Source organism: Bos javanicus, chromosome 1 (genome assembly GCF_032452875.1).
Source record: "Bos javanicus breed banteng chromosome 1, ARS-OSU_banteng_1.0, whole genome shotgun sequence".
Taxonomy (NCBI): domain Eukaryota; kingdom Metazoa; phylum Chordata; class Mammalia; order Artiodactyla; family Bovidae; genus Bos; species Bos javanicus.
Window position 1 is genome coordinate 26,431,929 of NC_083868.1, and position 18,681 is coordinate 26,450,609.

The 18,681-nt window shown below is 38.8% G+C and overlaps 1 protein-coding gene across 9 annotated transcripts in view; it reads right to left on the minus strand.

Moving 5' to 3' along the window:
- Nucleotides 1–14,688: 14,688 nt before the first annotated feature.
- The window catches only part of ROBO1 (roundabout guidance receptor 1), a 1,287,230-nt gene continuing 1,283,237 nt past the window's right edge, over nucleotides 14,689–18,681 (minus strand). For all 9 annotated transcript variants that reach the window (XM_061430941.1, XM_061431116.1, XM_061430862.1 and 6 more), the window contains 2 exons: nucleotides 17,619–17,812; nucleotides 14,689–16,388 (listed from right to left, as the gene is read on the minus strand). In XM_061430941.1, coding sequence (XP_061286925.1) covers nucleotides 16,374–16,388; nucleotides 17,619–17,812 — 209 coding nt within the window. In that variant the 3' untranslated portion in view covers nucleotides 14,689–16,373. The remainder of the gene's footprint in view (nucleotides 16,389–17,618; nucleotides 17,813–18,681) is intronic.

Sequence of the window (18,681 nt, forward strand, 5' to 3'; positions counted from 1 at the left end):
GAACATACCTCAACATAATAAAAGCTATATATGACAAACCCACAGCAAACATTATCCTCAATGGTGAAAAATTGAAAGCATTTCCTCTAAAGTCAGGAACAAGACAAGGGTGCCCACTTTCACCATTACTATTCAACATAGTTTTGGAAGTTTTGGCTACAGCAATCAGAGCAGAAAAAGAAATAAAAGGAATCCAAATTGGAAAAGAAGAAGTAAAACTCTCACTATTTGCAGATGACATGATCCTCTACATAGAAAACCCTAAAGACTCCACCAGAAAATTACTAGAACTAATCAATGATTATAGTAAAGTTGCAGGATATAAAATCAACACACAGAAATCCCTTGCGTTCCTATACACTAATAATGAGAAAACAGAAAGAGAAATTAAGGAAACAATTCCATTCACCATTGCAACGAAAAGAATAAAATACTTAGGAATATATCTACCTAAAGAAACTAAAGACCTATATATAGAAAACTATAAAACACTGGTGAAAGAAATCAAAGAGGACACTAATAGATGGAGAAATATACCATGTTCATGGATTGGAAGAATCAATATAGTGAAAATGAGTATACTACCCAAAGCAATTTATAGATTCAATGCAATCCCTATCAAGCTACCAACAGTATTCTTCACAGAGCTAGAACAAATAATTTCACAATTTGTATGGAAATACAAAAAACCTCGAATAGCCAAAGCGATCTTGAGAAAGAAAAATGGAACTGGAGGAATCAACCTACCTGACTTGAGGCTCTACTACAAAGCCACAGTTATCAAGACAGTATGGTACTGGCACAAAGACAGAAATATAGATCAATGGAACAAAATAGAAAGCCCAGAGATAAATCCACACACATATGGCACACCTTGGATCTTTAGACCAAGGGAGCAAAATAGACAGCGAAAGACAATTAAAAGAATGAAACTAGAACACTTTCTAACACCATACACAAAAATAAACTCAAAATGGATTAAAGATCTCAACATAAGACCAGAAACTATAAAACTCCTAGAGGAGAACATAGGCAAAACACTCTCTGACATACATCACAGCAGGATCCTCTATGACCCAGCTCCCAGAATATTGGAAATAAAAGCAAAAATAAACAAATGGGACCTAATTAAACTTAAAAAGCTTCTGCACATCAAAGGAAACTATTAGCAAGGTGAAAAGACAGCCTTCAGAATGGGAGAAAATAATAGCATATGAAGCAACCGACAAACAACTAATCTCAAAAATATACAAGCAACTCCTACAGCTCAACTCCAGAAAAATAAATGACCCAATCAAAAAATGGGCCAAAGATCTAAATAGACATTTCTCCAAAGAAGACATACAGATGGCTAACAAACACTTGAAAAGATGCTCAACATCACTCTTTATCAGAGAAATGCAAATCACAACCACTATGAGGTACCATTTCACACCAGTCAGAATGGCTGCGATCCAAAAGTCTACAAATAATAAATGCTGGAGAGGGTGTGGAGAAAAGGGAACCCTCTTACACTGTTGGTGGGAATGCAAACTAGTACAGCCACTATGGAGAACAGTGTGGAGATTCCTTAAAAAACTGGAAATAGAACTGCCTTATGATCCAGCAATCCCACTGCTGGGCATACACACCGAGGAAACCAGAAGGGAAAGAGACACGTGTACCCCAATGTTCATTGCAGCACTGTTTATAATAGCCAGGACATGGAAGCAACCTAGATGCCCATCAGCAGATGAATGGCTAAGAAAGCAGTGGTACATATACACAATGGAGTATTACTCAGCCATTAAAAAGAATACATTTGAATCAGTTCTAATGAGGTGGATGAAACTGGAGCCTATTATACAGAGTGAAGTAAGCCAGAAGGAAAAACAATACAGTATACTAACGCATATATGGAATTTAGAAAGATGGTAACGATAACCCTGTATACGAGACAGCAAAAGAGACACTGATGTATAGAACAGTCTTATGGACTCTGTGGGAGAGGGTGGAAGATTGGAGATTTGAAGGAGAATGGCATGTGAAACATGTGAAATGTCAGGTATCAGTGCACAGGTGCACTGCGAGGCAGGTGCGCTGGGAATGCCCAGGGGGAGGGAGATGGGGAGGTTGGGGGGGGGGGGGGTGCGGGATGGAGGGAGCATGTGTATATCTGAAATTTAAAAAAAATAAAATTAAATTAAATTAAAAAAAAAAAAAAAAGAAATCAACACTTAAAACAGTAAATCACAAACAGACCAATGAATGAATGAATGAAGTCGTTCAGGCGTATCCCAACTCTTTGCGACCCCATGGACTGCAGCCTAACAGGCTTCTCCATCCATGGGATTTTCCAGGCAAGAGTATTGGAGTGGGTTGCCATTTCCTTCTCCAGGGATCCTCCCAACCCAGGGATCAAACCCAGGTCTCCCACATTGCAGGCAGACTTTTTACCCTCTGAGCCACCAAGGAAGCTAAACAGACCAATATGCCTTTCCAAAAAGGCAAATGTTTAAGTTATAGCCAAGCAATTTCTTTACTTGCTTATGCATTTTCTCTGTAAAATTCTCACCCTTGACTCGTGTTGATGGAATGCTCCTAACCATTTCCAATTTTCAACAGTATGTGAACTGAGAATTTCCTGATGTAAAAGCTGGGCTTAGAAAAGGCAACAGAACCAGAGATCAAATTTCCAACATCCACTGAATCATAGGAAAAGCAAGAGAATTCCAGAAAAACATCTCCTTCGGTTTCATTGACTATGCTAAAGCCTTTGACTGTGTAGATCACGACAAACTGTGGAAAATTCTTTGAGATGGAAATGCCAGACCACCTTACCTGCCAACTGAGAACTATGTATGCAGGTCAAGAAGCAACAGTTAGAACTGGACATGGAACAACCGACCAGTACCAAATTGGGAAAGGAGTACGTCAAGAGTGTATATTGTTACTCTACTTATTAAACTTATATGCAGAGAATATCATGAGAAATGCTGGGCTGGATGAATCACAAACAGGAATCAAGACTGTGGGGAGAAATATGAACTAAAGATCCGAACTAAAGATCCTTTTTAAGAGGAACTAAAAAGCCTCTTGATGAAAGTGAAAGAAGGGAGTGAAAAAGCTGGCTTAAAACTCAGCATTCACAAAACTAAGATCATGGCATCTGGCCCCACCACTTCATGCAAATAGATGGGAAAATAATGGAAACAGTGACAGATTTTATTTTCTTGGGCTCCAAAATCACTGCAGATGGTGACTGCAGCCATGAAATTAAAAGACACTTGCTCCTTTGAAGAAAAGCTATGGCAAAACTAAATAATGTTTTAAAAAGCAGAGACATAAATTTTCCCACAAAGGTGCATATAGTCAAAGCTATGGTTTTTCCAGTAGTCATGTACACATATGAAAGCTGGACCTTAAAGAAGATTCAGTGCCAAAGAATTGTTATTTTCAAACTGTGGTGCTGAGAAGACTCTTGAGAGTCCTTTGGACAACAAGGAGATCAAATCAGTCAATCCTAAAGGAAATAACCCTGAATATTCATTGGAAGGACTGGTGTTGAAGCGGAAGCTCCAATATTTTAGCCATCTGATGTGAAGTGCCAAATCATTGGAAAAGACCCTGATGCTGTGAAAGATTGAAGGCAGGAGGATAAGAAGATGACAGAGGATGAGATGGTTGGATGGCATCATCGATTCAATAGACATGAGTTTGAGCAACCTCTGGGAAACAGTGATGGATAGGGAAGCATGCTACAGCCTTGGGGTTGCAAAAATTCAGACATGACTGAGCATCCAAACAAAAACTTCCAGTTTGGTTCTGTCTGATGCAAATCAATTTTTGCTCATATAAACTCTTAACAAATTTTAATATGCTTCAGTTTTTTTACGCTTTTTACATTTATTTATTTATAATTGGAGGATAATTGTTTTACAATGCTGTGTCGTTTTATGCTATATATCAACATGAATCAGTTATAGGTATACATATGTATTGAATAAATCAAAATTTACTACACAAAAACAAAATATATTTATATATAATGTAGTATGAAAATGATGTAGAAAAAATAAATCAGGTTAAAAACAAGTTGTTGTTTTCTCATAGATTATCCCTTGAGATTGCCTCTACTAAGTACAGCTGGTGACTCAGTTATTGAAATATACTTACTGAGAGTGCTTGATAGTTTTGTTCTAAGTACAGTGAACAAAATTTATACAAATTCCTGCTGTCAAGGAGTTTTGCTCTACTTAACAGTGTAAATCAAACATTATCCCCACCCACAGCTTAGAAACACTTTACCTTCCACCGAGCTTGCTGCCTAGATTAACACAACCAGTTACCATTCTATTATCTTCATTAGGATGGTTCAAACTTGGGAAAGGAGTATAACAAGGCTGTATTTTGCCACCCTGCTTATTTAACTTAAATGCAGATTACATCATGAGAAACACTAGGCTGGAAGAAGCACAAGTTGGAATCAAGACTGCTTGGAAAAATATCAACAACTTCATATATGCAGATGTTACCACTCTAATGGCAGAATATGAAGAGGAACTAGAGAGCCTCTTGAAGAGATGAAAAAGAGTAGAGTGAAAAAGCTGACTTAAAATTCAACATTCAAAAATCTAAGATCATGGCATCCAGTCCCAACCTTTCATAGCAGATAGAAGAGGAAAAAGTGGAAGCAGTGACAGATTTTATTTCCCTGGGCTCCAAAATCACTGTGGACGGTTACTACAGCCATGGAATTAAAAGAAGCTTGCTCTGGGAAAGAAAGTTATGTAAGACAAACCTAGACAACATATTAAAAAGCAGAGACATCACTTTGCTGACAAATGTCTGTATAGTCAAAGCTATGATTTTTGCAGTAGTCATGTATGGACTAGTCATGACATGCAGTAGTCATGAGAATTGGACCATAAAGAAGGCTGAACACCAAAGAATTGATGCTTTTGAATTCTGGTGCTTGAGAATTCCATCTCCTTGAGAGTCCCTTGGACAGCAAGGAGAGTAAACCAGTCGATCCAAAAGGAAATCAACCCTGGATATTCATTAGAAGGACTGATTCTGAAGCTGAAGCTCCAATACTTTGGCCACCTGATGCAAATAGCTGACTCGTTGGAAAAGCCCCTGTTGCTGGGAAAGATTGAGGGCAGAAGGAGAAGGGGGCAGCTGAGGATAAGATGGTTAGGTAGAATCACTGACAGAATGGACATGAATTTGGTCAATCTCCAGGAGAGAGTGAAGGACAGAGGACATTAGCGTGCTGACTTTCATGGGGTGGCAAAGAGTCGGACACAACTTGGCAACTGAACAACAAAAAACTATCTCCAGAGATTCTCAACCAGGCAGACAGCTTTATTATTCATTATATTATTATTATTCAATATTTATTATATTATTTGTAGGAGCTTTCCAAAAGACCATCAACCGTTCAATAGGAATAATCAGCAGTTTGCATCCTAAAACTCTATATCCCATTGCCTCAAAAGTGATGCCCTTTCTTGCATCACTCCTGTTCCCTTTTAGAGTGGAGTGTCAAAGAAAAGGAGGACTTGAAACCAAGCAGGACCCTAAGGGGCCCTCCTGGGCACAAAGCCCCTCCATGTCCCCTGTTGCTTGTAGAAAACAAAAGTTTTAGTCTCCTAGGCCTCTCCTGAGTTCCAAAAAGTAGGCACAAGCAATTATTAATTAAGGAAGTAAGGGAACGTAGAAACAAAGGAAAAGCAATTTAGCAAGAAAAGTAATAATAATACCTCTGAGACAAAGCAGAATCCTAGTTCCTCCTCCAGGACTATACAAAGGAGATAGGGTAGGGGACGAGGACTCTCATTCATCCAGAGAAAGAGAACCAAACATGGCCTCTTGACACTGAATATGAGAACACACCATGTTTTGGGTGGGTTCTAGAGAGTAAGCAGTGATATGGGCTTCTGGCATGGAACCAGGGCCTCAATAACTCTTCTGCCAAGGTCTAGAAATGCAACAACCTTATCAAGATGTTCCAGTTTAAAAATTAGAAAATAAGGTCAGAACAGCAGAAGACCTGAATGGAAGCCCACCTGCTAATACCAGGGACTGCCAGCCTTGGCCACTGCTACTGGCCCTCTGTAGCTACCCTCCTCTTTCTCCTCTTCCTGAAGATCTGTGTATGGGGTCCTTAACATGCCATTTGGACACACAACCTCTATGCCACTCAAACTGCAGATCCTGTCACTCTCATCCTTCCTAGCCACTCAGTAGCTAATCCCATATGATCTCATTTACAAGTGGGATCTAAAGGAAGCAAACAAAAACTAACTCATAGATGCAGAGAAGAGCTCTGGGGTGGGGTGGGGTCAGGGGGATGAGTGGGTTGAGGGGATAAAATCAGTGAAAGTGATCTAAAGGAATAAACTTCAAGTGATAAACTAAATGTCAAGGTGATGTGATGTGCAACATGGTAACTATAGCTAATATTGTATCACATATGTGAAAGCTGCTAAGAGAGTAAATCTTAAAGGTCCTCATCAAAAGAAAACATTTTTTATAACTATGTTGATGGATGTTAATTAGAATTATTATGTTGATCATTTCCAAAGACATACAAATCTCAAACCATTATGCTGTACACCTGTGACTAATATAATGTTGTATGTCAATTACATCACAATTTTTTAATTGACCAATATTCTTGACACTGAACATGAGAGGGTCCCAAGTTTTAGGTAAATTCATGCAGAGGTGGTAACATCTGATAGTTCATAAACAACTATGCAAGACTAGTTATAATACTGACACCATATGTTCAAATGATACCAGACATAAGGACACTTGTTGGGGCCCAACTTGAAAGCGTCAGTAACAAAATTCTGACACCCCAGATGGGATGGACCATGACCTTTATGCCTGTACCGATCCACTAGGACCCACCTTCAGGGGGAGGATAGCAGAGGTTTGGGGAGGTTTGTGTGAGTATGACTGACCTTGGTCTTTGAGTTAGTTGACTCTAAAGGATGAAATGGCAGCAGCCTTTAGCCAACTTTAGGGCAACTCTTTCCAGCTTGATACCCAGGAGTGGTGCATACACAAAGAAGCACCCAGAGTGGTCTGAACTGCCCCCGCTTTGAGGGGATCACACTGTGGCAAAGTTGGGGATGGCAGACTGAAACTTGACTGAAACTCACATGTGCCTACCTCCGACTAGCCTTCTTGCAGGACCAGACACCTGGGGACAGAGGGGACCTGTGGACAAGAGGGAGCCATGGCAGCCTTGCTTGTGGTGTCACCAGTAGTCTCATCCTCTTGACCTGATACAGGCAATAGGAGCCACACCAGGGCTCTCTCCTGTCCTCACCAAGCTCCAGGGATTGGTAGTACTGTTCTCCATCCTCACGTTCAGTTTGGTAGGGAAAAGTGGTCAGCCCTCTGAAACAAGAGGCAACACACTGGGAAATAGCCCAGGTAATGAAGACCCCCTGACAAAACAGAAGGACAGCATTCAGAGTTCAGGAAAAGGCACTGGGGACACCCAGTGTGAAAGGGTCCCAAAGTAGGTCAGTGCTAATTTCTCTGAAGTAAAGTGGGGAGCCCTGTGAGCCCCTCACAAGACCAGAAACCTTATGATCATTCCTTTCCCCCTCTGCTTGTGAAGCAACCCTCGGGTGATTCTTTATCAACCTTACCTGAGGTTCCACAGGCTCTCCTCCAGGTATCAGCACAGAATACCAGCTGCCCTGGAGATCTGCAGAGTACACCATGGGGATCCTTAGTGCTTTTAGCCCTCACGTGGTGGGAAGTGAAAAGAGAAAACACTGCCGCAGGCCATCACTCTACTTAATGAACCCAGTAAGTGCGGAACTAACTCGGCTCAGCTGTTCTGGCCCAGAGGCGTCTCATCTAACCTCTGGTGGGGTGTTCTGACCGAGGAGGGACTATCTCAAGCACACGCTGTTATGAATCCAGTAACCGAATAACCCCCATCTGTATCAGAGTCTACACTGTTTGGATGCTGTCTATTTTGGTCTTTTGAGGAATCCATTAATCATTTTGTGCTGGTTCCACATTTCACGAATGGGAAATCTTACTTGGGTCAAATCTTGTGGCATTCACATGCCAACAAATCACTTCACCCACCCCCTCAGTAGTTGGAATCAAATCCTATGCCCTGAAAACAGAATATTTAAGGTACAGAAAACAAACACCCACCATACTGAAGAACAGCCCATTTGGGTGCCTCCTGCAGAACTGGAAATTTATCAGGTATCACCTCTGACCCGCAAACATCTCATCTTCCTATGTAACTCAGCCTAGCCCTGGGAGATGGGGAAAGCTGGCATGCCAATGGGCCTAAGTTCTGTTTTTTTGGTTTTTTTTTCCTGACTGTCCTGCTCCACATGCAGTTAGCCTCAAGGAATAAGTTAAAGTTTAGGGCATTTGAACTCAAGGATGGCAAACTCATTCCTCAAGCTTGAGAGAAGGGCCAACTTAGCCCTTTCAAAATTGGAACAACTCAAGTGTGCCCTCCGGGTAGGAGAAACCTTGAAAGCTCTCACAGAATATGGTAAACAGATGCTACTCACACCCACCGACCTGGCCCTCCTCCTCATCCAGCCAGGATGAGGGCCAGGCCTCCAAAACCCTGAAAAAATATTCACCTCCAGTAGCGAGCCTCAACATCAGGGTACACTTTTCCTGTGGTCAAAGACCTAGATGCCTTCATTTTTAGGAAAAATTTGACATGTGAATATTGCTAATATTTGGGCCATGTATCCTAACTTATCTGGTATTCTTTCTCTCCAAAATTTTTGACAAACAATGGTCCCTCTGGGATACAAACAGTTAGTGCTAAGGTCTGGTAACTATCAGACATGTCTGAAGATGGCTGGGGAGAAATTCTGCTCCTTTACCCACAGTTATTATGTCCCCCCAAATCAGTAAGTGGCAGTGCAGAAGATGTATGTACCTTTGACTCTCAAGAATGAGGAACAGGACCAAAAACAGAGGAGGGATTTTTCACTGGCAAAGCCTATCAATGATTCCTGGGGAATTTAGGTAGCAAAATAAAGTCTAACCTTTTGCAGGGCTTCAAAATCACTGCAGATGGTGACTGAAGACATGAAATTAAAAGACACTTGCTCCTTGGAAGAAAATGTATGACCAACCCAGACAACATATTAAAAAGCATAGACATTACTTTGCCAACAAAGGCCCATCTAGTCAATGCTTTGTTTTTTCCAGTAGTCATGTATGGATGTGAGAGTTGAACTATAAAGAAAGCTGAGAGCCAAAGAATTGATACTTTTTAATTGTGGTGTTGGAGAAGACTCTTGAGAGTCCCTTGGACTGCAAGGTGAGCCAACCAGTCCATCCTAGAGGAAATCAGTCCTGAATATTCATTGGAAAGACTGATGCTGAAGCTGAAACTCCAATACTTTGGGCACCTGATGCAAAGAACTGACTCATTGAAAAAGACCCTGATGCTAGGAAAGATTGAGGGCAGAAGGAGAAGGGGACATCAGAGGATGAGATGGTTGGATGCTGTCACCGACTCAGTGGACATGAGTTTGAGTAAACTCTGGAAGTTGGTGATGGACAGGTAGGCCCCGCATGCTGCAGTCCATGGGGTCACAAAGGGTCGGACACAACTGAGTGACTGAACTGAACTGAATCTTATTTTTTTTTTCTTGAGTGCTTAGTCCAGTCTCACTTGCTCATAGGGTGCTGCACCGCAGAGGCCTTGACCCTGGCCCTTCAAAGCAGAATTCCTGGTTCAGTAGGGCAACACCAGTACCTCTGCTCGGGGAGTCTGTGCAGAAGTTATGCAGGAAGGGACACTCAATTCAAGATGGCAGGGGAGGTGGGCCGGGTGTGGAGACGCTATGCCCAGCACTGCTGGATCTGGAGCCTGAGCAGAGCAGGTGTGCCCGCCCTGCGAGAACCCCGACCCCCTTCTGTAATGAGGGATATTCCAGTGGCACAGTGGTAAAGAATCTGCCTGCCAATGCAGGAGGTGCAGGAGACATGGGTTTGATCCCTGGGTTGGGAAGATGCCCCAGAGGAGGAAATGGCAACCACTCTAGTATTCTTGCCTGGAAAATTCAATGGACAGAGAAGCCTGGCAGTGTACAGTCTGTGGGGTTGTAGAGGGTCAGACACGGCCATGAGGGAGCATGCCACTCATGTCCTATGCTGCAACTCCGCTCACTGTCTGTCTGGGGACACCACCCTTATGGCAGAAAGTGAAGAGGAACTAAAGAGCCTCTGGATGAAAGTGAAAGAGGAGAGTGAAAAAGTTGGCTTAAAGCTCTACATTCAGAAAACTAAGATCATGGCATCTGGTCCCATCACTTCATGGCAAATAGATGGGGAAACAATGGAAACAGTGGTAGACTATTTCCTTGGGCTCCAAAATCATTGCAGATGGTGACTGCAGCCATGAAATTAAAAGACACTTGCTCCTTATGAGTAAGCTACATAGCATATTAAAAAGCAGAGATATTACTTTGCCAACAAAGGTCCATCTAGTCAAAGCTAAAATCTTTACTATATAAGCTATGTATAAAAGGTAGAGCACAGACTCATTGCAAAATGTATGAACAAGAATGTGTGTGTTGTTAATTGTTGAGTGTATTCCATTATCCATTCTCCTCAACAAACAGACCATACACTTCAGAGTTAACACATTCAATACACTCCACTGGAAGACCCAGTGAGTCTACAGGAATATAGACTTGAGCCAAACAGCACTTGGTATTTCTCTAGACACAGGATTGGTTCTGGAACGCACATGTGTAACAATTAAGATCACTGGGATACATTTGGAGAGAGCATTGACTTTTCTTGCTTTTGTCTCTTGGCCTTTGAATATTGTCGTGTGTGCCTTGAGGCTTGGTCTATTAATGACCATCTTTATAACAGCTGGAGAAAGAAAATAACGTAGAACAAAGCAAAGACACGTACAGAAAGAGTTGGGGTCGTGACTGAACCGTGTCTGCTGAGAGCACTTCTGTTGTGCTTTTTCAGTTCTGTTACACCATAATTTTTTCAGTGAATTAGCCACACTGAATTAGATTTTATGTGTTTTATATATATATGTGTTCAGAAGCATCACTACTGATGCTCTCTCTATATGAAAGAGAGAAATTAAATATAAAATAAAGCAATTGTGAATTTGTGTCCCCCCAAATTCATATGTTGAAACCCAGTATCAGGTGGTGGGGCCTTTAGGAGGTGATTAAGTCATAAGGGTAGAGCCTCATGAATGGGATTAGTTCTTTTACAAAAAAGACCTCAAAGAGAACATCCTTTCCTCTTCTGCCATATCAGGACACAGTCCATGAACCAGGAAGCAAATTTGTAAGTGCCTCATTCTTGGACTTTCCAGCCTCCAGAACAGTGAGAAATAAATTTTGTTGGTTATAAGCCGCTCAGTCCAAGGCATTTTTGTTATAGCTGCTTGAACGGACTAAATAACCATGTAAATACTTTCATTACCTTGTTCACACTCTGTTGGGTGTGTACTTGCCTCCCATTACATTCTCAGAAAGCATTTCTGGAGCTTATTCATCTTTGTTCTTAGTACGTAGTAGATGCTCAGTAGACTGCTGGACCAATAAATGAATGCCTAGATTGAAATCAGGGTAGAGAGCTTGAGTATCTAAGTGACTTAATCAAACTCTTTTGATTACATTGTAGAGGGTGACTGTTTTTTTTTTTTTTTTTTAAATAGTCCAGTAGTCATATTTTTGGCACCCTATATACAGGATAAGAAATCAAGTTTATTCAAAATGATTGCTTAATTATGCACACTTGAAACATGTGGGGCTTAATTAATGGTGGTTGATAGTAAATCATCCAGGTAAAATATATTAACTTCCGAATACATGCTAATCCTATGCATAGGTGTATTATTAGTCAAAGTAATTTATTATTTTTCTTGATTTATTTTTCCGCAAAGTATTCGAGCATTCAAAATGGTAAAATATTTTACTTACAAAAAATGTCTCAGCCCATTAAAAAAAGACAGATTGAAAGAAGAGTTAAAACCTCTCCAAAATATTTCTCATTCCCACAGAGAGGCTGAAGTGGGAGCAAAGGGATTACTGGGTTAGGCAAAGCAATTAAAAAATCTGACTTAAAAAGCAATGTTGTATGACCTTGAGCAATGTCCCAAGTTGTTTTGAAAAAACAAAAGTATGTGTTCTTGGAAAGTTCAGTTGGTTTTCAGTCAGATTAATTTGGGGAATGTTAATATGGGATTCATAGCCTGTATATATCTACATAAACCTATATCTATCTATTTATCTCTGTATGTATCCACACACACACACTTGCTGTTGTTTCAGAAATTAACATTTATAATTTCTTATTTTTTAAAATGGCCTTTGGGACTTCCCTGGTAGTCCAGTGATTAAGACTCCTAGTATCCACTGCAGGGGCCATGGGTTTTATCCCTGATTGGGGAAGTTCCACATGCCACACAACATGGCCAAAAAAAGGCCTTTGGACTCTAAGCAATACTTTGAGATTTATATATTAATTAAAGATAATGGATTTCCCTGGTGGCTCAGTGGTAAGGAATCCCCCTTCAATGCAGGAAATGTGGGCTCAAGTCCCAGGTCAGGAAGATCCCCTGGAGGAGGGAATGGCAGCCCACTCCAGTATTCTTGCCTGGAGAATCCCATGGACAGAAGAGCTTGGTGGGCTACAGTCCATGGGGGTCACAAAGAGTCAGACACGACTGAAGTGACCGAGCACACGAGCTAAGATGATGGAGCTTTTAAATGTTTTAAATGCCAACAGCAGAGAACACTTAGCATCCACTCAACTTTCCACTCCCAACAAAGACACCATTTCCCCCGATTCTGTTATAATTAATGAAACAAAGAATTGTTTCTAAGCTTTGTTATCAAGTTTCTAATTGTTAAGGGGCAGTTTTGTTTCCTGGAATAAGAAGGAGTTTTAAAGCTGTATTTATATCTGCACTCTGGTTATGACTCCCTATTGAGAGTTTCATCACATTTTTTTAGTTTTTCAAAATCTTGGTTTCCTTACCTGCAAGGGATTAAACCTACCCACGTAAAACTAATTGTGGCAAAAATGTAATCTATGAACTATTGCCAACGCCTCTACCGTCTGAACTCCTACACTTTCTACCCATGAAATTAGGTACTATTTGAAATTTTGATCCACCCTGTAGACTGGAAAGAGAGGAGAAAATCCAGACTACATATATGGAATGACCAAGAAAGACATAATTGAGTTGCCCTGGAACTAAGACAGTATTTTCTTCAATTAGGCAGAAAAGCAGCCCAAAATAGACACTTAGTCTAGTCACTGAGACCTCAAATGACATGCTTGTCCCCCTGAATTGTGAAATATGTGCTGAAAATGTCATATCCTCACCCTCCAGAATTCAAAAGCAAGGAAACAAGGAGAAACACTAAGAATTTATTCCATGATTAGGTATTTGACAGTGAATTTTACTCACTGGAAATGGAACCAACCTATCCTTGAACCACACTTATTTTTTGACCTTGTTAAAAAAAAATTCTTTGCAAGTTTTGGAAACAAATTATGTGTGAAGATAGCAAGTGTGCAGTGTTTTCAGTTCATAAATACAACAATATCTTGTATTGTTTTGGGGCTTTACAGAGTCCATGTTATATACATGAATTCGCTGAATCATGACAACATCTACATGAGGTAGGTATTATTGAGTTTACAGGTGAAGTACCTGAAACTTAGAGGTTAAGTAATATAGTAATATGTCCAAGGAAATATAGCCCATGACAAAACTGGGATTCAAACCCAGGATCTCTGATACACATAATTTATGTGTATAATTACACATAATTTATATGCATATCATTCACTATAAAGAGAGATTAAGTTACTTTTAGTCAACTCACCAAAAGAAAAGAAAAATTACACCTTCAAACGTATCTCTCCAATTTTTTTCCCTCGATATAGCTTGGAAACTGACTTCTTGACCTATGAACCTTTTTATCTTTATGTAGATGCTGGTGATTGCTTCATTTTTGTAAAATTAATTTCAAATTATTATCCCCTTTTAAACTTTTTCCCCATATTTTCAAATTGTGGCCAACAAAAAATTTAGCAGTATATAAGTCACAGGAAAAAAACTTTCAGTAGATTCTGTTGCTCTTGGAACTTCTAAGACAAGATGCTCATTTCATTCCTCCAAAGGTGAGTAATTGAATATACTGACTTTAATCTAATGAACAATAATATGCAATCTGGTACATGATAGCTTATTGAATTGTCAGAATTTTACATAAATTTGGAACAATAAAGCAGATACTGATAAGTATTTTGGATTCATATAATTTTCTTGTTGATAAAACTTAAGTAGTTCAAAGTTTACAAATCAGATCTATCATAGTTGAATCCTGACCATTTCAGAAATAAGTTAACTGAAATTCAGGCAAGTACACAAAAACATTTTAGTACATTCTTAATAATAATTAAAAGTTACTCTCTGATTAAATGACTATTAGTTTATGATTCACTTTGTATCTTTAACTTCAGAAAAGTAAAATGAGAAATTTTCCTTATAATTAAAACCTGGCTATTCATAAAGGGGAATTTTTACTCATTTGATAATACAGTATGAAATGTTAAGACAGCACAACTTTGTGATTAAATGGAATAAGTTTGATCACACAATGAAAAAAAAGAAATCAACACAAGGAAGAATGATGTATTTGAGAACATTTTTAATAAATAATGTGACAAAATTACTTTTCTGATTATTGGATTTTCAGTATGCAAAATTATGGCTAAAAATAAGAGGCTTCTTACATGAACATAATGAAAACATTAATCACATGGATTGTTCCCTTAGTACTGCACACCTTTTCTATGTAAATTTCAAATTATCTAAGTGAACACATTTAGTTTTTGGTGAACACCAGCTTTTTTTTTTTTTTGTGGTTCAGTTTTGTTTGGCTTTGTTTTCTGTGGGGATGGCAGGGCTAGGGGGGTGGGTCAGGACTGATACCTATAAATGAATAAATGTACTTTTTTTCTTCAAATAGCACCAATTATAAAGTTAATGAAATTTATATAACGAAAAAAAAGGGTCATAAAAATCTACAGTCAGAGGACATCATTTGGCAATTCAAAGCAAGTAATGCCTCCATTTGAGCTTATAAGGAAATCTTCTAAGCTTAACCAATGGCCATAACAAACTTAAACCTTTTTTTCTTTCAGTCCAGGAAAAGTAAGAACCGTTGCATTCATGGCCCACAATAAAGTATGCACGTTACTTCACCATCTGTCATCATTCAAATATTCCAAATACAAACATAGAGCATTAACAAAACAGGTTAAAAACGCTTCTCAACATTTTTTTTTCAATAAGACAAAAAAGGTTAATAGTTACAATGGTTTACAAATAAAGTTTAGTGATTGTGCTTTTAAAACCAAAAAAAAAAAAAAAAAGATTAAAAACAGTGCATTACAAAAACAAAAATCAAACTTCCTTAAGTGGCACTTCCGAAAGTTGAACTGACACTACCAGAAGAAATTCAGGCCAGTTGAGATGGGGATGTCCTTATTCGATTGGTCATTAAAAACATCCGTTTGTTGGTAATATGCATTTATAATTGCTTTTTGATTGAAAAATAGAACAAGGTTTTTGCTGGGCTGACTTATGACAATGACTAGACAACCAGAGATCCAACTGGCTTACCCCTACTTATCCAAAAGTAAGTTTCTGATAACAATATACTTCAGCGATCGAAATGAAGACAAAATAAAGTACCACCAGGGGTTGCGAAGAGTATATATTTACAATGTTTCTACCCCTTTCAAATTGATTATGGTTGTCCTGCATTTGCTATGTTTTTTTTTTTTTTTCTCCCTGCAGAGGGTGGTATGAAAGACTGATTTTAAAATCATGTTAAAATGAAGTTATGTTTTAGTTTGCATTAGCAGTTGGTTATAGAAAGATTATATCTTTAGAGCCCTTGACATGAAGTTGATTAGTCAACTCTGCATCTTTGATCAGTAAATTGGCTTGGTATATAAGCAGTGCAATGCCATATCTCAGGGGCAAAATGCAAAAGAACTGTTTTGTTCTCTCCTGTTGGCTGATGACTGAAGCAAGAAGTCAAATACTTCCCTTGCCGGAAGCAAGGTGAAATGATTTGTTGCAACAGCGAGGGGAATAGGGAGGTTCTTCCTAGGGATAGGGATCAAATAACAATGATAAAACCCCAGTAAAATTTAAAAAATGGTATTCCAATAAGAGGAATGAAAACGACAATTTGTACACTCTGATTGCACTGAACATTTTATCTGGCGTCTTATGTCATCTGACACAAGGCATCTTGAGTGATAACTTTCACATTAGATCTCATAATCCTCTCTGGTTGTCTTCAGCTTTCAGTTTCCTGTAAGAGATAAGTTCCTGTTAAATTTGAAAATAAATCTTCGAGTGTTGTCCTACTTCATATTTATTTCATGCTTTTATTATTACATTGTTTCTTCATTCATTCCCTAGCATACACTGAAAAGTGCTCATGGCAACATATTCATACATCAACTTTAGCTGGTTTTGACGGCAAATCCAGTAGTTCTCTAACGAGTACTAAACTGTGTTCCATCCAGTGTCTGGGGATTAGGAAGTGTGGCACAGGGAGAGGAACAAGAGCAGGCCAAGTTTTCTACCCTCCAGCCTCAACTCAACACAATAGCTCAATTTTTACTGGTTTCAAGTAGCTGGTTGCCTATATTGACTTTTTGTGCCCTCAAAGGGCTCTTCTAAAAACAAAACAAAAACTAAACCAAAAACCTGAAAAATAACTTTTCTAACAGCATGTGCAAAAGGAAAGTCTTCTTATTCTAAACCACAAAATAAAAATACATTGGGCATAACAGCAAATTCAATTAGACATAATTAATTATAATTTTTTACCTTCTATTATACAAAGTTATAGTTTAACACTCTACTATCAATCTGCTTGAGATAACATCTATTTGTAGGAAGAGAAATTTGTCCTCAGCTTATCTTTTCATTGAATGGTGAAAACACAGTCTTAAACACAGGATTTACAATACGATGTGACTTACTGCCAACTCTACCTTACAATACTATCTATAGATTATAACAAAGGATATCTTTGACTCAAGAAGTGTTCTCTATTTGGGAAGGTCAGTGGTAAGTATTAGGTTCCCATTTTCAAAAGACTGAAGATGAAAGGTAATTGCCCAAATCGTCCTGATTAATCCCAGTGATCACTAGATGGCAGATAGTACAGGCAAAACACCATCACTCACATTTTATAACTCTATCACTTTACTGGATTTTTATAATCTGTTGTAATACTATGAATTACAATTATCTAGATCAATAGTTCTTATTCCCTAACAACATATTTGTTATACAAATTTCCTATCTGAAGATGAATGCTAATGTCTAAAAAGAAACCATTACTACCATTTAAAACTTTGGAACACATTTCAAGAAAAATCATTAAATTCTAAGACTTTCAATTGCTATCATCACTAACAGGGCTTGTGATGAAATAGTAACATTTCTGTAGACTGATGAATGCTTTAAACTTTGAGGTTTATATAAAAACTAGTTTAACAGTGGGAAACTTGAAAAACATTATAGATACCTCTAATTCTTCATTATTATCTTCTCTTTCATATCCTCCAAGAACTTGCATCTCTGCAATATTTCTTCGACCTACATTTGCTTGTTCTCTTTGTCTGCTTCCTGATCCTCTTGATGACATAGAACTTGAAGAACTAGGATCTCTGGGATTATTTGATGTCGGAAAAGTAGGTCTACAGTAAGGCAGAATATCCTCTGTGTAATGAAATATAATAAGTGCATATGAAGCCCGGTGTACATTTTCATTGTATAATGTATCACTATGTCTATAAATCGGAATGGAGAAACATTAGTGTTTCTGAAGAATAAATGAGGACATTAACAATAATGAATAAGGCATTGAAAACAAAAATAACAACCCTGCTCTTTTCCTGGTAGTGGCTGGGATTTAGATTGATTCTGCTCATAAATTCTTATCTGTCTCAAATTCACTTGAGATCAATATCCTTAAAAGTGGGAAACCAAACCTGGAGTCAGACATGACTTCCAGTCTTATCCTTCACTATGTTATCTCCCATTATTTCAGGCTTTAGTTTCCACTTTTTCAAAAAAAAAAGTGATAATAGTGTCTACTAGGACACTAGGAGTTGCTAGTGTTGATGTGAAAACACATGAGATATTGTAGTATGTACCTACGTAAACTAAGAAAGAATTATTAGGCATTGATAGAAAAACAAATCCCAGTCTTACTGAACCACCAAAACAGAGTCAAACCTGGGTTCACTCCCTTGATACCAAGATGCCCACCTCCATTTCAACATCATATTTACACTGTGGAACCCTGAATCTGAGAAGCCTGACATTGTTGCTAGCTTCAAAAATCAAGCCACTCCTGGTAACTGCTGTCTCGTGAATGACTATTTCCATATGCTTTAAATTTGGTGATGCTTCTAATGTTGCATCTTTCAACTGCTTACTTCTCTCCAAAGCCTGTCCATTCTAACCTTTGGACAGAAAACACATCAAAACAGAGCACAGCAAAACAAAACAAAACCCTTCCACATGCCCTTTTGTTTTCCTCCCCTAAAAGCTTCCTCTACGGTCCACATTGCCTGAATGAAATC